General features: G+C 37.3%; 1 protein-coding gene across 1 annotated transcript in view; it reads right to left on the bottom strand.

Moving 5' to 3' along the window:
* Positions 1-23,751, bottom strand: part of HEATR5B (HEAT repeat containing 5B) — a 56,686-nt gene that overhangs the window by 14,366 nt on the left and 18,569 nt on the right. The window contains exons 17-31 of the mRNA XM_062490257.1: positions 23,372-23,477; positions 21,842-22,032; positions 20,136-20,295; positions 17,225-17,414; positions 15,760-15,929; positions 13,300-13,444; positions 12,228-12,467; positions 10,105-10,356; positions 7,977-8,158; positions 6,820-6,888; positions 4,462-4,641; positions 3,590-3,827; positions 2,696-2,956; positions 1,631-1,758; positions 1,299-1,443 (exon numbers count right to left, since the gene is read on the bottom strand). Coding sequence (XP_062346241.1) covers positions 1,299-1,443; positions 1,631-1,758; positions 2,696-2,956; positions 3,590-3,827; positions 4,462-4,641; positions 6,820-6,888; positions 7,977-8,158; positions 10,105-10,356; positions 12,228-12,467; positions 13,300-13,444; positions 15,760-15,929; positions 17,225-17,414; positions 20,136-20,295; positions 21,842-22,032; positions 23,372-23,477 — 2,657 coding nt within the window. The remainder of the gene's footprint in view (positions 1-1,298; positions 1,444-1,630; positions 1,759-2,695; positions 2,957-3,589; positions 3,828-4,461; positions 4,642-6,819; positions 6,889-7,976; positions 8,159-10,104; positions 10,357-12,227; positions 12,468-13,299; positions 13,445-15,759; positions 15,930-17,224; positions 17,415-20,135; positions 20,296-21,841; positions 22,033-23,371; positions 23,478-23,751) is intronic.

Here is a 23,751-nt window from a genome sequence, read left to right as displayed (position 1 = left end):
CACGTAACTGGATAGTAAAAGCCTCTCACGAGACTCCCATAGCTTGATTGGAATGTTCCTTTGGGTCGGTTTAACATGGCTTCATTTTCCTCCCCTTCCTGTTTAGGCAGCCTGTGGCTCCTGACTGGTATCACCCTTCACCTCCTTTCACTGTTATCAGTTCTGATCTGTCAAAGTAAGACAGATGGCTCCTCTTTTTGCCAAATCTCTGCAGTGTTCTCCAAGTGGATATCTGGAGATACAGCCTTTTATTGCTGTAAGTCACAGTATTGCAGCTGCCACCTTCATGCAAATGTTATCCTCCAGGGAAGACACTATTCCAGCATAGCCTATGGCTGTCTCTCCTTCTGAGAAACATGGGACTTCAGCTCCTGTATGTGCAGCACCTCTGTGAAGAACGTTTCATTCCTCCATTTACCTTTCTTGACACCACAGAATTTGTTCACCTTCACAAGCATTTCCTTCATATCTCACTGGTGAGACCAATGTCACTTCCAGCCCTGGCTGTACAGACAAGCCTCTGGAGCACAGGCACATCAGCATTTTCATCTGAATTTCAAACCTGATCATTAGACTTCTGATGTAGCAGAGGTGATTGTCCCTCAGTCAGCAGACTGTGTTGTTGTATGTCACTGCCACCATTATGCTGACTCCAGCAGTCCTGTACAGTCTTGAGCAGCACTTCTGGGGAGCATGAGCATGCCTTTCCATGCCAACTGCCTTGCTCCTGTTGTACACCCTTTTCCCAGAGCTCCTGGCAGCTGACACGCCCTGAGTGCCCTGGATGTCAGTGAAGTAAGAACCCAGGTGCAAGTCTGTTCCGCTTCCTGGCAAGATCTCCTGGGAGGCAACCTTTCATGCTGGTTTCAGGAGCAGTTCACTCACCTCAATGTCAGTTGTGCCAGGGACACACCACAATAGCTTATACTGATGGCTAAATAATTAAACTTCAGAAAAAAGGTAAAATGAAGTGCTAAGGAGACAGTCAGTAGAGAAACATTAGGGAAACTGAGCAAGGTATTAATAAGGGTGTGCATGGTACAATTTGTACCACTTACTCCAGAAAAATTACTGAAAATCATAGCATGAAATAAGAATGATCAGAGGAAGGAAAAATACACCTTACAGGAGATTAAGAAATCAGTAGGTACCTACGAACACAATCAAAATTATCTGTGGAATACACAGCATTTTCCTCCTCACTGTAGCTATCCTCTAATACAACTGAGTTCCTTTCCTAATACGAAAACCTGTTGCTTATTTATTCTTCTAAGCAAGCTGTGTTTTCAGAATCTTACTTAGTGTGTTCCTTTTTTCCTGCAAATAATCTTGAGCTGCTCTTACTATCTGCTGGACAACTCCTGTAACCAGTAGCTGGACCGAAGAAGGATCCCAGGTCAGGAGGAGTCGGTGAAGCACACTCAAGAGTTCAACACCAAGGAGCTGCAGTGAAACAAAATACACAGAAAAACATTAATTAGGACTAAACAACTCCTAATTGTTATGTCAGTTGCTTATGATGAACAAATACTTTACTCACACAAAAAATAATTGCAGCTCTTGTAATCATCATAGGTGAAAGACCAAGACATAGAGAAAGCTGAATGTTACAACACACTCCTACAATTACCTGATCCTCTGCAATATGGATCCTGGCACAAGGGGAATCCAATAAAGTATGAAGTGCTTGTAAGCAAGATGTAACATGTTCCACAGGCTCTTCAGGTCTTGGGGAACACAGAAACTGTATACTAACACCTGGGAAGTGTAATAATTAAAAAGAATGTTCATATAATCATAAAATCTAGTTTTATTTTTAAATTTTTGTAGGTGCAGCAGGTTCTTAACAACTTTAGAAAGATAGCTGTTTTTCTCAATTCTTCTTTTCAATTAAGAGAGTCTATACACAAGAATTGTATTTGCTTCCTCTTCTGCATCATGTCTTCCCCAAAATTTGGCATGATAAATAATACACAACTACAACAAGCAATTTAAGATTACTGAAAAGAAATCCATACTTTGTTCTAAAGATCTCTAAGTCAGACATATGAATCCTTCAGTTGTAAACTGAGTTTCATTTTCTTGAACTCTTTTAAATGTAAAGACAAATGAAATGAAGTTAAGCTCCAAAAATCATGCAATATCCATCTTCCACATATGGCACTTAATTCCGGATTTAAATGTCTGTATCTCAGCAAACTGCTGGTATTCCTCAGAATAAGAGATTACATCTACTTCCTACACCTGCTAGGTAACAACAAAGGGAAACAGTAAATGCTACTCACATATGAAAAACTGATGCAAAAGCTATTCCATGGGACTTGCCAAATATCAGTCTCTACTAAGCAGTGTTTTTATAGGGGCGTGTATTTTAATTAACATTCAGCTTTTGCATCTTTGAAGCATAACATTTTGTATCATCTGCATTATACTACAGTGTAGAACAGTTCTTACTCATTTTATTCAATTACATAAATCACAATAATCACACTGACAAACATCCCGTCAAAGCTACAACAGACACAGAAAGCAGAGAGGTAAGAGGGAGGATGAAACAGAGATTTTCAAAACTTTACTGCCCAGACATGTAATGAATTTTAAACTTCACAGATTCCAAGTAAAGCATCTTTTCTCATTTTCGTAGTTTTTCATACCATCACGTGCTGCTACTGCATTCTAAACTTGTAACTCTTACCCAAGATTAAGTGCATTCGATCTTTGTTTATCTCTGGCAAAGATTTAGTGGTAGGTGGAGTTCCAGGTGTCTGGTTTAACATAATGGATGTAGCTCGTTTCTGAGAATTGGGCATTGCTGCAGCAGTCTCTTCTGTTGACTCTGACACATTAAATCCTGTACTGTTTAGCCAAAGTGCCACTGCATGTAGTATGGGAGCCCAGGAGTTTCGGTAATGCAGTCTAGCTGTGTCAATTGTTTCTGGAGTGTAAAATGCTCCTCCTGTTAAATTAACAAAGCAAAGGTAAATTCTGAAATCCTCTGAGATAAAAAGCATGCGCTCTAACTTTATAAGTATATTTATTCTGGGTGTGCTTAATCACAAACATAATCAGGCATAATACTTGATAGTGGCAGTACATTCCAATTCTCCTTGTATAGTAGCAAAATTAGTACCTCTCCTGACAAAGTGCTGGCCTCAATAAAGCAGTAAGCAGAGACCAAGAAAGGCAGGCACAGTCATCAGGTCTTGCAGCATTTTTCATATAGAGCATTCACTCTTAATTCAGTAAAATACTTTAAAACAGTGTCTGCTCTAATCTCAGGGGCTATGTTTTTCATACAACCAAAATCTTTTTGCATTAGATACCAAAGTATTAGAAGTGAAGAAGTACTCTTAATTCTACAAAGACATGGTTTTAATGATCTCAGCTGATTTGAATGAAGAGCGTATTCATTGCAAATCAAAGGAAAAAAAGATTCAAAGTTAAAAAATACTGCTATTACAGGCTCAGGCAAAAATTTATCACTTGCATAAAAAACATGCATGTCAAATAATTCATAGAATAATATTGAATGTCCAGCTACAGTTTTCTGTCTGTTTTGCAGAACACAAAAAGAAATTTCAGTGCATACCATCCGGTGGAAGCTGAGTAGCAAATTCAGCTGGTAAAGTTAAAAGAGCGTAATCTTTCAGCGCGGCCAACCAGAGACGGCTCAGTGCAGGCAGTTCAGGTTGTACAAGTGTTATCAAACTGTCTGGTGGCAACTCATCCACAGTACCAAAATCATCCTCATCCTCCTCTGTGCTCTTTAAAACACGCTTTGGTTTAGTTTCTGCTTCCTTCTTAATTTTCATGGCAACTACATACACCTAGAAGTAAAACATGTCAAAGAATGTGCTGTGAGATTCTAAAAAGAAAGGAAAGCAGCAGCCTTTCCAACGTGAATGTAACAGATTCCACACAGATAAAATTCACCAGAAAATTAAGAGATTTTTTTCAAAACAACTCCATTTGATTTAAATTCTTTCTTTTATTTCTACCAGCATAGATATATATAATGCTTAAGTTCATAAATGGGACTTTCCTAAAACAATCTGGCCACACACTTTCTTTCTAAAAATGTGTCAATTATAAACACTTGACAGTGTTAACTAGTTAGTTAACTAGTAAACTAACGTCAGTATTTTCCCACAATATATTTTAAGGTTCTTTGACAGTTAGGGCTTTTTATTTTCTTGTTTGTGGAGGTTTTTCAAGTTTAAGAGCAGTAAGATGGGAACAAATTCAAATACTATATTTTTATACAGAAAACAAAGAACAATCAAGCCTCACTGCCAATATGGCTCAATAGAATGGCAGGGAAAGACACTGAGTTTAAAACCTCCCAGGAGTAGAACTGCAAGAGGTTATGAGGAAGGCATGTACAGCCAGTATGAGGTGTGAGGCTGCTCTTACAATGTAAAATGTTTCCAAACGTTTGTAAATTTAATGGTCACTGTTTACCTCAGCCCATGCTTTCAGAACAGCGAGTTTTTCCATAGTGGTGGCACTCTCTCGGTAAAGCTGGCTAGAAGATCCCTTTCCTGCTTGCACTTTATCCAGGGAAGAGACAAGAAGGTTGTGAACTCGGCGAAGATCATTCAGGTCACTTACAACCCCACTTCCTATCCAAGCGCTACATACCTAGACAACAAAGTTTAGAATCATTCTAAACTAGCAAAAAACCCCAACAACCTTATAAGTAAAAAAAAAAAAATTAAATTAGTAAGAAAACCAAACCCAAAACAACCACCAGGAAAACTCAGCCAGTGTCTTCCTGCTTAAGACAAATAAATCAGTTTTTCCCATTTTTTCTCCCCTCCTGTGACAACAGACTTGCTCAGGTGAGTGGTTATAAAAAGGCTATATTTGCAATATTACACGGGAACTTAAGAAACATGGAAAAATATTTTTAAAATTTTTCAGTCCTCCATAAATAGGTCATAACAATTTTTTTATTCTGTTCCCAAGTGTCTGGTCAAATCATTCACGTCACTACATACACTATGAAGAATATACTGGACAGCAATCAACAAAAATAGATCTTTAAAACCCTTCATATCTCAAATCAATAGATAAGGCTCCATACTGGTGGGAAGCTTTCAAATTATTAATACCAAGAAAACACCTAGAAATTATTTGAAAGATTGATCCATGATTTGGAAGCCACAGCTCTACACCTAGAACAATCTGTCCAAAATGGTGGACAGACAGTTGGGCGTCTCCCAACCTTTCATTTGAATTAAATGGATCCAAACAGGTACTTAAAATAACAAACATCATGCAGATTGGCTACTCCTGATTAATGTTACACATTGGCACACATCCTCTGAAACACATTCATGCTAAGCAATAGAATTCTGGTGCAGCTGCTCTTCTACAAAGAGAAAAAGGCACAAATTCTTTTAGAAGAGCTGCTCTTCTTCAGGAGATTATTCTACAAGGATGAGGATCAGAAGCAAAAAAACTCACAGAACTAAAGCAGTTCAGGTTTTAAAAACACTTTTTTCAAGGTATTTTTGACCTATCTCCAATTTATTTATTTGGCTTGTAGACAACCAGTTCCATGAAATCCTTTGGGGAAGGAACTCTCCTATGATCTGGAATGATGGACATATTTTAAATAACTTAAACACAAACACTAGAAGTGTCCCAAACAGGTACAGGATAAAGCTGTAGAAAACTTCTCACACAACTGTTATTCATTCACAGTAGGAATAAGACCAGCTTCAATCCTGCTGCTGAGCAAGTCAGCACCTGCTTCACTAATGACTTAAAACTGTAACAACATCCAGCTCCTTCAGGGAAGCTCATCTCTGTCCATGTAATCTCTAGAGAGAGTTAAATATGCAAATCTAATCACCAATCATTTAATCCTCTAAGTGCACATATCTGCTTTGAAATTGGTTGAACAGAGAAGATTTTGACAAGTTATAAGGAATGTTAAATGTTTTCACTCAAACTGCCTCTTCATTTAGTTTTTAATGCACAGAAATATTCTGTAAATAAGGATGAACATATTTTTTCCTACATGTAGATACCAAGTTATGCTGTAATTGATCTATCCTTGCAAGTTTTGCTGAAAATTAAGAGTGTAGAAGAACAACACAAAATCACACTTGCTCCCGATGACCCAAATTTACTAAACAAAACTCAGAAACACAGAGTTATCATTTCAAAACGTAGAATTGAATAGCTAACAAAACTTCTGCTTTAAACCACAGCAGTTTCTTTAGCTGTGAAAACCACATACTGCTACAGCCATGTTGCTGATAGTTGATGTAAATTCCAGTACACATGATCACACACAAGAAAACAATCCCACACACATGCAAAAAAAAAAAAACTTTTAGCAAACTTTCACTGACAAGTTATTACTATGACTGTAATGAGAATGCTCAGATCTCCCAAAAAAAAGAGCATTAAACTGAATGGAAGTTTAGTGTTTAAAGGTAAATTATCAGTAATCAGTATCAGTAAAAATTATCAGTAAATAAGTATATTAGATCACACTGAAAGAGAATAAATAAACTTCTACTGGTCACATTAAGCAAAGGGTTTTTTCCTTCTTTTTTTCTTGCAGGATTGAGATGGAGACATAGTTAGTTCCAGATACATTTTTTGATGTAGCTCCCTAAAAGGACTTCTGCACATCTGAGGAACAAAATATTTTACTAGGAAACTCAAAAGATGTTGCAAAAAGATCACAACTTAAGTTTACATCATCATCCAGCCATTTGATGATACTTCTCTTTTGCATACTTCTTTCAAAGAGAAGGAAAATTAGTTTTGCTCATAGTATGTGAACGTTTTCCACAGTACCTGACAGGCCTTTGCAGTTATATCAGATGGCGTATCTTGGGAAAAAGCTGGCCTCAGAGCGGCTCCAACCTGTTGATGGGAAGAAAAGTTAAAAATTCCACTACAACAATAGGGACATAGTGCTGTTTATCTTACCTTGTTTAAGGCTCCAGGACAAGCATAGAACAAGCAAGACAAGATTGCCAAATTTGGCATTGTAGTTACATCTCAAAATTATCCTTGCTGTCCAGCAAACACTTGCAATAGCACTCTTCAAACAACAACAAAGTCTTCAACTACATTTTTTCCTGTTTGCCCATTGCCTTTTTAAGTCTCAACTACCTTTGTGAAATACATGCTATTATCTTCCCTCTGTTAATGAGCATCCTTTTAATTGTTACAGTATTACAGGTGCAACCTCTGCTAAGGATCAATAGGCCAATGATGATTGGATGTCCAAAGGAACAGCAATGTGAAATTAAATGTTTATGGCTGGATTTGCATCAAGTCCACAAAGTGACAAAGACTGACTGAAAAAATGTCTTTTAGGCAGTTGGTATATGGCAGTATTTTTCTGAAACAAAAGGAACCAAGTCCAAGAGAAAGAAGCAATGGCTACAGCACTACAGAAGGAAGAAGGCAGAAAGGGAAAAGGATGAAAGCCTGCCTTTAAAAACTATTTGGAAAGATCTTGAAGACAGAGTGAAAACGAAAGGGGAGAAAGAGTTAAGATATGCAACAAAAAAAGCACAGTAATCTCCCCAAATAAATCTTTAATTGCCCACTTCCCAGTGATATACTTTTGTAGTTTTCATTTGAACAGAAGTACATTCACTAATTCCCAAGAAAACAAGTTTATTAGATTAAATCTAGAACTGAGTGAACAGTATTTTCCAATTCTTAGTTCTACAAACTAATAGCCTCTTTTGCCAAAATTAAATGTAACTTATAATATTTGGCTTTCAAGCTACTGAATTTTACCAGCTACTAAATTACAATAAATAGAACGAGATACGAAAAGAAAATCTGAAGAGGTAAGCAGGAGAGCGTCTGTAGCACATTTTCACACACAAAAAAATCTCTTCACAGCTTTTTTGAAATTACAAAATATTTTTGAAATTATAAAGCCAACACTGGCATAAATACACAATTTCATGAACTTATGAAGGAGGTCTCACATTCGCCTGGTACTGCTCCAGTATCACGTGGCCTGGAAACTCTGGCTCAGGAACAGATGCAAATTTCTTGATAATGTCCTCAAGAGCTTGAAGCCCTGCCATCCGTAGCTGGTTGCTGTGGTCAGTGGCAGCCATGAATGCCATTCGGATAAGGTCAGACAGATGGAGTACTAAGAAGTCATCTTAGAACAAAACAGAAAGAACTATTTAGTAACTTAAAAGATCGCTAACATGATGAATACTTGCAATATTTTCCTTATTGACATGCATGAATTTCACCTATTTATTTTCAAAGGTCCATATTTAATGCATGAAAGAAGCAGGAAAGAATATAATGTAGCTTTCTTCCTTGTTTTCCACTTCCCTGCCCCCCCCCAAAGTGTTTCTATTACTTTTATTCCTAAGACCTTAAAAACTAAGCAGAAATTGTGTAGAATGAAGTACGTAAATGTGGCTAAGTAGCTTAGAATATTCAGTAAAGCTAATTTGAATGATTCCCCCAAACATACAGAAAATCTTCAAGGCAATTCCTGCTGCTGCTCAAGTCTTATGCATACAGTGACCCCTGCTGATGTCAAGCTTAAACACCTAAAACTGAGTATGTCTCTAGTTCTCCTCCCAAAAACCACATCTAAGGCTGTAAGCATGCAGACAAGAAAAATGCATAGCTCGGTAACATTTCTGAAAGGATTATTCTCCTCTATGTATTCATTTTATTTCTCTTCTTACTCTTTATTTGAAATTACCAGGTGTTGTACAGCTAACATGAAAACAGATTATTTAACAACATCTACTGTGACTAATGAAACCCACAAATTGCCTAAGATATTTTCAAGTCTCAAGGTAAGAAAGGAAAACATTTTTGTGGCTAAAACTTTTCAGAGGCATATCAGTAAACACCGACTGAAAATCACTTACAAACTACAGTGATAGTCTGCACTTATTTCTTCAGACGATCAGAGACAATAGTAAAATTTGAGTATTTTAGAAGCTGCATTGGAGGGGCATAAGTTTGCCGAGTTTTCCTTTTTACAATTATACCAAACATATCAACATTTACTTTAAATAAATGGAGATAAATTTCTCCATGTTGATATGCAATTCTCTACAGGACCCTATAAGCAGCAGTTATTTCATTATTTTCTTTGTAATACAATGCCATGACAAAATAAACTACCCTGAAATTGCTCCTTTCTAGTCTTCAGTGGCCTTGGCCTCAAATCAAATCAAAAACCAGATTCTCACAAAAGCAATGAACAGTGCTGGAACCAGACTGCACTAAAGCAACACAGGCAAAGAAAAACTCTCTGCATTGTAACAGACACCCTGAACAACACAGACACGAAAATTCACTAATGTCACACATTCCAGGATGCTCACAGTATTCATCCTACATACACAAAGTCCTCATGAGCACTACACAGGTGAACCCAAACAACCACAAACATGGAAAACTCAAGGACACCTCACACTATCAGAAAAGCATTTCTTTACAAAACTACTATGCTATCTAGGACCTCTCAATTTTGATCCTCTGACTCATAAAACTATCTTTGGAACATGAGCTTGAAAACTAAGACTAACCACTCTCACAGATACCAAAAGAACAAATTTATAAAGTCCATGTCTCTTTATAACTCCCTCCCACATCCCCCTCTCTCTGCAACCAATGCTATAGCAACAATTACCTAGCTTGATCCCTTCTTTTTTTTTATTTTCTAGCATCTCTTCAGATTTGGGATGCTAAAATAATCTCAAGTTTAATTCCTTGCTGTCATTACATTAAACTCGGAAAACACTCCCAGCTTGCCCTTAGTTAGAAGTTTATTTATTCTGTTTCAGAATTGGGAAAAGCATCTCTAGGATTTTTCCCTAAGCAGACCAGTCTTTCAGAACTGGTACGTTCCAGAAAACCTCATTCTTCATGCTCATGGTACTGTAACTACAGTGGTTATAAAGACACAGTTTTATTGAGTTTTGCTAGGCATTTGCTTTGATTTTTAACCATTTGAATGAAAGAGTAAGTACTTATGTTTTTTTTGTTGGTTGTAATCTTGGTTGTGTAAGATGTAAAGAGGAGTCAAAATTAAAAGAAAAAATTAAGAACAAACCCAAAGCACGCAATTACTTTTTGGGTTTTTAAGCCTGGCTGAACGAGCCAGTGCCAGGTCGAAGTGTGCCTTGTTGGCATTCTCACACAGCAGGATAACTCGGCACAGACAATCTGCTGCAAACACTCGAGTGGCCCAGCGAGGTGCTACAGAAGGCTTGGACTTGTCCTCTTCACCCAAGGTGGTAAACATTGTGTCATCATCCATCTCATCCTTCTTCTCCAACTCCTCATCCTTCCCTCCTCCCAAGGGAGCGGCAGTGCTCATGTCTATGACACAGAATAATTAAAAGGAAAAAAAACATGCCACTGTTAAAATCCACAGGAGGCAGCTAAGGACATGAGCTCAAGTCTTTCCTTATACTGAGATTCAGAACAGACTAATTCTTCTGTAGAAACATTTGACAAATGTCCAAAAGCAAGAACGTTATCATTAAAATAAATGGTTTTTGCCTCTGTTCTGGGTTAAATTACCCTTTATTTGTCTTACATGATGTGAGATAAATTCCTATAACAGTAATTCTCCACAGTTACCAACTATAGATGAATCCCATATCTAAATTGCCCAGCTTTGTAAATTAACCCATTAAATTGCCAAGAAACAGGATGAGGCTCAGAATTAAGAATTATCAGGCTTAGAATAAAAGAATCAGCTTAGCTTTGAATTATTCAGATCCCATTTCAAGTGTAAGACAACAAGCAAATTAAACTGAAGCAAAATTACAAAGCTCCGTGACATGGGACAGCAATGCAGCCAAGTAGGCCACTGATAGCACCCAAAAATGTCATTAGCATTCAAAAAATTCTTTTTTCTACGTGTAGGTTTGAGACTTCATTTCAGAAAATAAAAATTATTTCAGGGATCACATAAAAAACCAAAAGCTGAACATGGACCAAAAAAACCCTCACCAAACATGGATATATACTTTTGGTATTCAGAAATGAAAACATAAGCCCTCAATGACAAAGTCTAAATTAGCAAAATGCCAAAATAGTGACAAAAAACTACTCCAGAAATAATTAGAGGAGAATTAAAGGAAATTATTGCAATGCATGCTTCTTAGAAACCAAGGCATGCTTCTTAGAAAGTCTCAATTTAAGCAACTGAAGAGCCAAGACATTCAATAAAGAAAAAGGCTATGGCAAATCAAACATGGATGATGCCAATTCATAACAAAGACGTTTTGAGAAGGCATCCAGGACCTCACGTGGCCGATTTGTAAATCTCTGCTTAAAAGCAAACCACATTTTGGTCACATGCCAGTTAGTTGGATCAAAGGAGTTCAAAGTGAAGGTGCTGGCTTACAGCACACCTGAGAGAAATTTACTTAAATATGGTTTTCTCTGAAACATGTCACCTACTAATAAATAAATAAATAAGAAACTGAACAACCATGTTAAAAACTTTAAGACCCATCCCACATGAAATAACACAAGGACACACCAATTTAAAACTCAGGAAATGAGGTCTTTCTCACTAGGCAGATTTGTGGTAACTACACTGCATAAAGAAATTATTGGTAGCATTACTCATCAGTAAATGTAAAGCTGGCAGCATTTAGAAACAGCTTCAGGATGAACTCACACATGCCAATAAACAAGTATAAATGCAAGGGAAATGAGCAGATTCTGCGTCATAACCAACCTACAAGCTGAAAAACAGGAATAAAGTCTCAGAGGACAAAAATCTGCGCAAACTAATCTGCAAAGCTAAACAACAAACAAAAATTTCATCACCATGGTAACCCATAATCACATCAGTAATTCACAAAACCTCATAAAAGAGAGCTTAGATTGTGTACAGTTTTCTTTGTGTACAAACCTGATGTACATCAGGCTAAAAAGGATGCCTGCTTTCACTAAGATACTGAAATGTCAGACTTAAAAAGACACCATTCTACTCCACTGGAAATCCTACTTCAAGCAGTTGATTTTTTACTTTCACGAGCAATAGTCTGAAACTTAGCACCAGTAATTCCTTCTTTCTCTGGCAGTTTAATTGCACTATAATCAAAGTTCTGTATACAATATAACCTACATCTTAACTAGGATAAAAGACAAGCTCCAAAACAATATTGCCAGAACATGCCAATGCTAATGACATTCTGCCATTTACGTGAACGCTTCGACAGAACACTTACCACTGGAAGCTGCAAGGACATCCTTACAAAGCATGAGCCAGTGAGAAAGGTTTTCCACTGCCAGAGATGAGAGCATGTGTCCCAGAGTATCATGGATATCTGAGCACAATTTCCGATCAGTCTCACGATCCAACATTCCAAACAGGACGCCCTCCAGGCCTGTCTCTGTTATATTAACCCCCTGATGCCGGGAATGAGCATCTCGCCGAGAGCCAGCTCCTGGCGCAAAAGGATTCATGTCTGCAAAATGAGAATGAGAAAGCTTTCCTAAAATCAGGAATTCAGTTTTAAAATTTGGAGCAACAGACTTGACTTGGACATTGTGTACCTGTGTGTATACAGTCCAATCAAAGATCATCAAGATGTTTTTGATATTTTTCTGAATCAATGTTAGAAAGATTCTAATACAGCAATTGATGTCATCTGCAAGGCACATAACACCTCCAAGTATTAGTTTAAAAAGTAAAATAAACCTCCTCTCTTCAAGGCACATAGCCCAAGAATTCATAAAATACCTAATAGTATTGGACTCTAAAGACTCTAATCAGAGACAGACTTAACTGGTGTCATTTGAGTAAGCTCACAATTCTACATTTGTATGAAGACTGTGCTGATCAACAGTGTTGAGCCTGTTTTCAAACTATGATACATGTAATTAGACCAGCCAGCAAAGTCCACAGGCATTGCAGATGTGATGCTGACAGAATATAACACAACCAGGCGTCTCGATCAAACAGCACACCAGTAAGTCAATTTTCAAAATTACAAGAGCTGTAATACCAGAACTGTAAAATGCTTCCACCATATATACACTGTGTTCCCTTCCTTACTCGATTGCCAGCCTTAATGAGGGAGAGGTCTAAGTCTAAATTTCACAAATAGTTAAATTACAAACAAAATTCCAGAAGCAAGCAGGGGTGGGGCCAGAAATCAGAAGGAACAGTCAAGGGTTTTTTCCACTAAGGGTACAAGGGGGTTTTGGACTTTTTCCCTTCTTTCTGAAGGCGAAGTGCATATATGCACACATGTGCATTCAACTGTTACAAGAAGGCCACATGAAAGAAATACATACTGATGCCACTGCTCTCTTTATCTCCAGCATTCTTTGCTAAGCTCATGGCATATTCACACACTTCTGATGCTTCCCTCTGAGCAAGCTGTCGTAGACACGCGACTGCAGCCCGGCGCAGCAGCAAGTGAGAGCTGCACAAATGAACCTGAAAGTCAAAACCATTAGATGAGTGAACTGCTGCACCCCAGTATCAATAAATCAGTGCTGCTAAGGACTACGAGCATTCTCTTTTTCAGTTCTAAGCCCATGTGTGAGCTGCTGGGAATCAAGTTCTGAAAGCTCAAAAGTAAGCACTTTTCATAATATACAAATATGAAAATACAGCTGACCTACACAGAGCTGACAGCTGTCACCTGGAGATAAAAGCTTAAATATTGGAACTACAGTGCCAGTGTGATTTAATTAGTTACACTTTCCAATTTGTTACACTCCAGTACTACTCTGCTATATTCATATCTGCTATAGCTGTAAATCACATTCTTTTAAAGAAAAAGCCATTATCAGGTGCACTGCACATGACAGCTATCATAAAACTTGCATTTCACATTATTAACAGAATCTATAGCATTAAGTTCTTAAAAGCGACTCTCAATAAGACAGCATCAGATTTCTTTACTAACCAACACTGGCTTCTAATTCCTTTGAATCACCTAAAGCACAAGCAAATATTTTCCTTTCAGAAGGATTGTGTATAGTGTCTATTTTTCTGAGAGGAAGTAGCTGCACAGAAAAGTGAATGTTTTTCCACAGTGGAAGAGATGAAGAGTGCTCTTTAAGAAACTCTAATTCTTTATTTACTCCAGGGTAATTTGGTTTTAATAACCAAATATCCATTTGCTTTCTTGGTATTAGGTCATTATGGGGATGGAAAATGCTTCCCTAAATGAAAGGGTTCTGCAGTTCATAAACCATTTTAACAGTACATCTTTATTCCACATATGAATATACAAGAATTTAGTCCTAAAAAAACAGGAAGTCTTCAAAGAACTTCTAAATATCGCACTGAGGTTGTTCTAATGACCTAAAACAGAGAACATTTGGGAGATTTATTAATGTAAAGGGTATTCCCTGTTTCAAGTTACAGAAAAATAACTACAAGCTATGAAGCCAATGCAAGAAGAAGAAATTAAAATGAGACTGTGGAACTGAGTGGTTTAATTTTGACACCTGGCATTAATTCCGTTCTCAAGAGTTGGCTAATGGTGCAAGTAAGGCAGGCCTTGCCCACATAACTATGCATTTGCCTTATGAAGAAATGCCCAAGAAAACTCAGAGGAAACCCTAACAAACTAAGCATAACTTGAAAGTAAGGAATATGAGAAAGGAAAGCAAAAATAGCTTTCATTTAGCAGAAGACTACAACCTAACAGGAGAGAAACAGTAGAAAATCATGGGAAAAGGTCACAAAGCAGCACTAGTTATTCATGTATGAACTCCATTGTCTGTAACATTACCCACTGGTTTTTACAGAGTAAATGGGTGTAGGGATTTTCTGTCATACTATACATGGTATTCATACTAAAGAGCTTAACTGCTTCAGGGTGTGTTGCACCCCTTTCATGCAAAATTGTGTGATGGGACAAGTGACAGATTCTGTAAACACACTGCACTCCCAGGAGTGCTCGGGGGCAGGGTGGGGCTTGGGTGTGCACAGGGCAGAGGAGAAACACCTAATCATGAGAGGATGCCCAAGGGAAAATCTGGATGGCAGACTATGAAGAAGGTCCAAGAATGGCATAAGTAGGATTGCATTCCTTCAGGCAACACTGAGTCATCAGTGCCACAAAGAATGGCATAAACAACTTCGCAAAATATCTAACAGACATGAGGGAGAAAATTTTCAAATTTGTCAGTACTGGACTACTGAACCATCTAAAAATAACTTTTACAATAGTAATTATTAAAAAAACCCCCACCTACCTACACCAAAACCACACCCACACCACCTTTCCTCGTATTTTCCTATTTGGTATGGTTCAGGTTCAAGCCTTTGCCTTACTTCCAGGCTTAAGCCAGGACTTGCTGACAAAACACTAATGAAAGAAGGCAACATTCACACCAGCAGCACAAGAATTTGTATGTCAGCCCCTAATATGCTGACAGTGGTAACATAAATTCAAAATCTGCTACCTTTCCCCAACTCGCTCACTTCTCTCTTTGCATGCAACTAGCTGGAGCCAACAGAGCATTTCAGCATCTTTTTTTACTCAGTCATATTATTTATAAATGCTTGCTATCTTTTACTATCCAGGGTGAAAGAGAATCAGCCCCTATCACTTCAGTTTGGGCAGCATTCCAAAAATATGCAAAACAGCTTGGTGACTCCAGTGTTTTTGCAAATGTAACTTGCTTATTACAAACGGCTGCCCTGGACATCTTGCTAAATGTCTTCCCTATCTGTCCTCTGCTAAGCACATGCATAAAACTTTGAGGACCAAAAGGAATGCATTTGATACTCACACAAAGACTGGGAACCAGACTGGACAGGTTGACATGCCGTGGTGCAAACATATGAAGCTGCTGAAGGCAGGATATAGCAGCTGCCTGAACAAGTGAGTCTGAATGGTCCTGTGTGATTGCACATCCCACCAAACAAGAAGAACGGATTGTTGAAATTGTAGCTCCGTTACCTAATGATGTAAGAGGATATCCTTAACACAGCAAAACTTTTCTATCACAACTGCAAACTTTAAACCTTTGAGAAGCAAGAATTATTAAAGCTTCAACATCACAAAAAAAAAAAGTTCTCAGATTAACATGCAACTTTTCTGATTTGCCATGTAAATTAGAATCACCAGAGTGTTCCAGTACCTCTTTTTCAGCTCAATTAAACAACGTGCAGTCCAAATGAAATTCTGGATCAATGATCTCCAGTCAGAAATATCGTGAGACTACCTCCGCAGATCATGAAACCAGTTAATTATCTGAACTTAGATTTTAAAAATCTCTTCCATTTTATATATGTAAAAGCAACATTTCACACGCTGAGACATTTCCTAAAATATCAGGTAAATCTTAAGCTCGTATGTATGTATGCAGGGAATTTTAATTAGCTCCAGAAGACAAGTAGCACTGCTCTACTAGAACAAGCATTTTAAAAGAACAGTATTTAATTTGATGAACAATCCCATTAAGTATTTTAAGAATTGACCCATATCAGGTTTAGGAAAATATTTTGAATTACAGAAATATAACCAGCAGAAGACATTCTACTTAAGTTGTTATTTTAAAAGTTAATTGTATTCCAGGACACACAGATACATAAGTTAAATTATACCATCTAGAACTACGTCATAACTAAAACCTTAGGTCTAGCTATTTAGAGTTAAAATTCCACTAGTGGCTCTCTGGCACTACATCAAAGACCATCCTACAAATATTCCTAAAATTCACAGTTAGACAAAGTTACAAATCTGTTGTTTGAACATCCGAGTCATAGAATTTCACAGTGTTTGGCATGACAAGATTTTAAGTCTCTACAATAAGGTACAGAGATCTAAAGATATCAAGAATGAATGGAAACGAGTTATAGTTCACAGTATTACCAACTGCGTCAAGCTCTCACCAGTCTAAAATAAAACCAACACGTGTTAAAAAAAATTGAGGAAAAAACCTTGTCTTATCCTTCACAAAACTGCGCACAGTAAAATAGGCAGCAAGGGTTTCATGGCTTACCTACCATGTAAATTCACCATTAGCCTAAATACCATACATCACTGCAACTTCTTTATACAAATCTCCAACTGCAGTCAAAAAAGCCCCAAGCAGTCATAAGGAGGATCAAAGTGAGTTTGTTTGCAGGACTGTAACTCAAACAGTCAACATCCCCCACCTGCAACTAACAAAAACTTACATTCTTCCATTTAAGGTTACAGAATCATCTTTATACAAGGTAATTTTTTTTCTCTTCAAATATCCCACTAACCTTGCAGCTCAGGCCCAACAGTAGTTATTATAGCTCCAAGGCACCTGCCCAAGCACTGATGTACTTCTGTATGTGATGGTGGGACAGTTAAGAGCAGGGTGAGAACGAGAGAGAGCGTTGGCTCCACGTACCCACGGTACATTGGTCCACTAGAATCCACTATCAAGGCAAGTGAATGCAGAGACCAGGTCTACCAAAAACACAAAGGAATGTTTTTCAGTAATGCATTTAGGAACTTAACACAGTTTTTTATGCACAGTTGGAGCCTAGCTCTGTACTTCCTTTCTTCTGTACATCTAATTCACTACTCTGACTCCAGAAGTGTTTCCAAATTTTCAGGACCTCAAGCAATCACCTGAGAGTTTTAAACATATCTAACATATTCTTTGGTTATCAGCAGTTTTGGGAATAATGGAAATAAGGTGACAAAGAATTTGAGAGAAAATATGCTTAAGCACTTCAAAGAAGAAAAAATACAACAGAAAAAAATACAAAGAAACACAAACAACACGTCTACTTAAAAAGAAAAAAAGAAAACTGACTCAAGACAGGAGAAAGATAATCATTCCACTGTAAAATTGGAGGCAGAGCTTGGAATGGGCAGCTTACAAAGTCTTTAGCAGAGATCCTCTTTTATATTCCAGTAGGAACTGATTTTCATTACAAGCTGAAAGGTTCACATGCATTTTTCTTACTTTCTTTTTAGAGGGTACAAGAAAAAAAAGCAGTGTTGCTCAGTCAGTGTACTACAGCATGAGGGAAAAAATGGTGAAAGATAAACCTATTTCAGTTGAAGGTTAGAAAACAACAAAAGAGCAAAAAGTAATTTATTGTAACTGTCAAAGCAAGGAACAGACAAGAGGATGGTCCTTTAAGATATTGATGTTTCACTGGAAATAAAATCTACTGACAGACCTGAAAGCATTAGCTGTCTCTCTAGAACATCCTACTAAATGGTCTTATTTCAGAATTTTCTCACATTAAATACATGACTAAGATAAAAGAGTATTACTATTACAAAGCTAGACTCTCAGGAATAAGCTGGAAAACCTGCCTTTAAAACTGCTACTTTTTAATCCTCTCTGATGCAACCTGAAAACCATTAGCACTAGCAATCACCTAACTAACTCTACAGTCCTAATCCTGTGGTAGCACATTACAGCTTATCCTTTCATTGCTGTACACTTCCATTGTTCATACATCAATACAGTTTCCGTGTAACCACACGGATCCAGTGAGGGATGAGGTTTAAAAGCTTAGCTTTTCACAGTGGCTGGGTGTTGTATTCTCAACAAAAAGGTAGATATGCAAGTTCCACCTGGATTTCCCCTTTATACTTAATTTTCTTTTCTTTTTTTTCCATAAAACATTAACCTCTCCGATTTCTTTTTGAAATTACTGGTGCACAATTATATGCCTCAAGTTACGTACTCACACTTGAAGCTGGTTATGCATATAAGCACTTTGTCTTCCCAAACTAAGAAAATTCAAGAGACTTAAAATTGCATTTGTAGATTTATTTTTAACATTATCTCCAAAAATACTAGGCTTGTTTTCCCAAGTGATAAGCCTTGTTACTTTTATTTTTTTTTTTTCATTGCTCTGAGGAAAATAAATAAGGTATTCAAGCACATGTTCTATCAAGTTAACAGTAAACCAAGGTGTAAGTGTGATTCTTTATAGTTACTGGAGGTTTCAACTTCTCAAAGTCCCCCTACCCATGGGTGGCACACAATTTCCTGCTACTAAAGCACCACAGTCACCATTCCAGACACTCATTTCCTTGCAGTAATTTATGAAAAGGATGACAAAAAGTTATCTATTATATTATGCAATTACACCACAATCCTTGAAGAACAATAGTTTTAGACAGGATACTTGCTTTTACTCAAAAAAAATTTAAGTTTCTTTTTTTTTTCCTTCTCAAGCAATTATTTGAGTGCTTTTATACATTCCATTGCTGAAGAAAAAAAAAAAACAAAAACAGCACTTTTCCCTCTAACATTCAACTTCCTATAGTAAAGACACATGTACTGGCCCATTTAGCCCTCTCCTCGTTTTACAACAGACACAAACAGAGGTGCAAAGGAAAGCCAGACCACAACACTGACCCCTCACACTTTGCTTGAGAGAGTAGACATTTTCTTTCAATTTTCCAGTATTTTCAACTTCAGAAGCGCTCTGAACTGCACAGTGCCTATCCACATTCAGCAACTCCATTAGTCTTTCAGCAGCACATTTAGTCCCCTTTCTATTATACCAGCAACTTTAAGCAGCCAAGCCATCCTCCTGTGACGACTTGACTCACATATCTGTAGTCCACAGCAGACAGAAACCCCTCCCTATCAGACTTGGCTCCCACTGATTCCCCCCTTCTGTCCCCTAACTGCAATTCAGCTTGCAACAGATTTCTGTGTTCATAACATAACCCTGCCAAGATGATGACTTGTATATGCACAACATACACAGGAATTACTTGACAAAGGAAACTACTGTTCATCACCTGAGACTCCAGTAAGTGATTATGTGTCAGTCAGCAGCTAGCTATTAAAAGCTTGCTTTTAGGCAGCTAAGGCAATACTAACACATGTTGCTTTAAAGGCAGTTTGGAATATGCCCACACATCACTTTGGCACAGCTGACAAGCAGACACACGTCCTTCTGAATTAACCTGACCACTTCCAACTGCCTCTCTGAATAGCTATGAAAATACATTTTAATTACACTACATCTCTGGGATTCTGTACACTGGGAGTTTATAAGAAAAGATTCACTCTCTTAATGCTCCCTGGCACACGCTACACATCTTACATGTGACAATGGCTACTTAAAGAACATTTGAACAGGTAGTTAAATTTTTAATCTTCATCTTGAACATTTTAAGTTATTTTGTCGTGATTGATTTTTTTACCTGGACTTCAGGAGAGGTTCCATCTTGTGCCAAAGCCAAGAGAATACTGACACTAGTTTTCAAATGCTGTCCAGAACCTATTCCACCAACATACCGATGGAGACAGCCCAGAGCTAAGGAATGGCCTGTTCTTGATACAACATCTCGAGCAGATTTTAACCTAAAAATGTTTAAACATAAAAAAACCCCACATCATTCAGTAAGTTTGTTACACAGAATCTTTGAAGTACCACAACAGTGCAAAAGACTAATAAAATTTTGCAGACCATCTTACAAAATCTTGAGAAACCTAAACAACAGCAAAAACAAAGTACTTACTCTATATTGCTATTAATCCAGGTTACATGTAAAACAAGAGGAAAAAAGGAATTTAAATAATTATTTCATTTTTTTTTCTGGTCAGAACTTGACCTTGTAGATGAAGAAGAGTTTTGAGGGATATAGAAAAATAATTCAGATTTAACAAGTGTTTCACAGCAGACTAATTTAATAATCATTCCAAAACCATTGCAGGGAAAAGGAATCAAGAATTTAAAAATGACAATATGCAGTGAGAAATGGTTTTCAGGTTTTCATACAGCTGTTTTGTTCCACAGCTGATTTTTATAGCTTTTCCAATATAGCCATTTTATTTATTTAAATAGAAAGCCTCTTATAATGAAATTAAAACAGAATGAGTAGCATTTTGATTGATCTAGTTGTATGAAGTAGTATGCATTGACTTATTGAGTATTTTCCACAATACTGCTTTTGAATGCATGTCACATACATCACTTGCTAATTTGACACCTTTTCAATGGGTGAGGAGGAGAGATAAAAGAAGGGATTTCCTAATAAGGACCAAAACAGATTTCTTTTCCCTTATTGACTGCATATGAGAGACATGCATGCTCTCGGCCATCATTGAACAACAAAGTAAATGCACATCTAAAATACAAAAAAATTACTTGAATGTCAACAGAATGACAACCATTAACAACTAACAAGTTAATCTAGCTAAGAAACCAAGGAAAGCTCCAGTAATAGAAATTCAAGGAAAGACAGCAAGGATGATGTACTTTATTACAAGATGAAAGGGTGAGAAAAATGTAATTACTCAGAGGTAAGAGAGCCGGACTGAGGCTATGGGCATGCACTTGGCCTGGCCAAAAACATGGGCTACAGCCCTGAGGCAGTTGCATTCTCATTCACAAATATGTTGATGCCTTAAATTTAAGCAAGAAAACTGGGAAACACACAGTCTTGTTGCTTCAACCAGACATCTTTCTAAAGACCCAAGATAAACAACAGAATATGAAAAAAAATACGGGCCAGTAAATCAGTTAAATTAATGCGTAAAGAGGATGCTTTAGTGAAACAGAACCACTATCACATAATTCATGTTATAGACATACTTAATGTAAGCTGTGCTTATTTATCTGAAACAATTTAGTTGCCTGCAGGTAACTCATCAAAAGCTGTTCACCAGTATCATTTCACTTTCCGAGTGTTTAACAGCTCAGCTTTTATTCCTCACACATGAAATAAAATCCAAAAGAGAAGAATCTGTTTGAAACTTTCTTAGATCAACACAACCATAGGGATCAAGCATGAAAGAAGAGAATAATGAATACGGCATTTAGAAAAGGAATCTTCCAAACTACATTAAATTACAAACTACAATAAATTGCAATTTTATTTCATTTTCTGAATTAAAATAAACTTACTTATCGAAACTGTACTGAGCCATTCTAGCAATGAAAGAGGCTTCTCCAACCACTTGAGCCATTCTGCCAAGAGCTTCACCTGCTGCACATCTCAAAATAGGGTTAGGATTATCAAGGGCACCCATTACAAGTGTCAAAGCAGATTTGCGGACTTCTTCTGGTCCCAATGTGCTTTTATTCTCAGCTAAACCCTACATTAAAAGAAAGAAAAACAATCCCAACATCCCAATGTAGGGGCAAAAACGAAAATATATTTGAGACCATCAAGTGAAAACTACACACTTTTGTTTTTGTCTAAATTTGTGGTAGATCATACTAAAGTACATTGGTTGAAAACATTTAAAACTCAAAATCAACAACATCCTGGGTCTCATGATGTTTGCCAATACTCAGACGTGTTGCACCAGCCTTTTTTATCAAATGCATTACCTATATGCACCCTAGTCCTACCAAATCTGATCTAGCTTTACACAGGACACCTAAGAAAAAAAAAGAAGAGAAGCTTAAAAAAAAAAAAAAATCAAACAGCAAAAATCTAACAGGAATACCACAGACAAGTTACATTTCTACAAGAATCACTTAAATTGAAGACATTATAGACACATGAAAGTATTTTTGTCTTTACAATCACATCCTCCCAAACATTTATATAGCCTCTTATATGAACACTTTACAAAACAGTAACCCTAACAGTGCTTCTACAGTTTCTTTTACTCTAGGAGAAATAATTAAACACAAGTAAAGTAAAAACACTGCATATACTATACAGCAAGAACCCAAAGGCTCTATCTCAGATTGCAATTTTCTGATGTCCTAATTTCATCTGAATTTTGACTTTTTTGACCACTCGGTGTGGCATGGAATCTTCCAGAAATCTGCCTCAGAACCTACATTTCAATTTGTAGCAGTGTAGATCATGTTTTTAATAATGCAAAGAACTGAGGTGCTGTTCTGCCAATGTATTCTGCCAACCAACCAAAGTCATGGAGCTCCAGTAGCAGCTTAAACTGGGCAGCCATTATTTGTGACTTGCTGTCCTACTTTCTGATTAGATAGCATCAGGCTGCACTTCCAAGTCTAGACAGAGAGCACATGGCAGTAGCTGCAGTCAGTGGGACTGGGCTGTGCAATAAGGCAACCAAAATGTAAACACAAAGCTATTTGTGTATTCAATTATACAAGCCATATCTGCACAATAGTCTATGACTTGAGGGGTTTTCTGAGTGTATATGACAAAATCCATGAGTGCAAAAAATCCAGTGCAAATAAAAACACAGGACTGAAGATGAAAAGGCAGTCTGAATACCACAGAATGCTGATGACTGTAGAATGCTGACACATGAGCCTTATCTGTTTTTTGTACTGATACATGAAGACAAGAACTCAAACTAGTATCTAGAAAAAAATTCAATTGTGGAATTTTCAAATTTTTGAACTCCTGAGTAACTTTAATAACATTCCTCTAACAGCCCTTTGTACAGAACACAAGCTGATGAACTTGGGCTTTCATTACAAGTTTACAAGTCCTACCTTCAAGGCACTAAGAACAGCAGTAAAGATATTAAGCTGCACAGCTTGCTGGCGAACACCTTTAGCCTGCTTGACACACTCAGCAAAGTGATCCAACATCTGTAATCTAAATCAAAGGAAAGAACATAATTGAAGTGACAGCCTTTCAAAATACAAACTAAAGCACAGCTTGTAAAAAGCTTTTTAAGTTCAGTAACAGAACTTATACTTCAGGGGCTGCAGAAGGTATTCACTACAGGTAATAAAAGTTACTCTGAACACCCCTTTGCTGGTTCTTCTAGCTCATCCACAAATATTTACTATTCCTTTGAAGAAAACACCACCAAGAGGAAGTGAATCTTCAGGTAGGTGCATTTGGCTGTATAACTAGAAAGCTATAA

The sequence above is a fragment of the Cinclus cinclus genome, chromosome 3 (assembly GCF_963662255.1).
Source record: "Cinclus cinclus chromosome 3, bCinCin1.1, whole genome shotgun sequence".
NCBI classification, from domain to species: Eukaryota; Metazoa; Chordata; class Aves; order Passeriformes; family Cinclidae; genus Cinclus; species Cinclus cinclus.
Note: the sequence above shows the minus strand (reverse complement) of the source record. Positions and strands in the feature narration are given on the sequence as shown.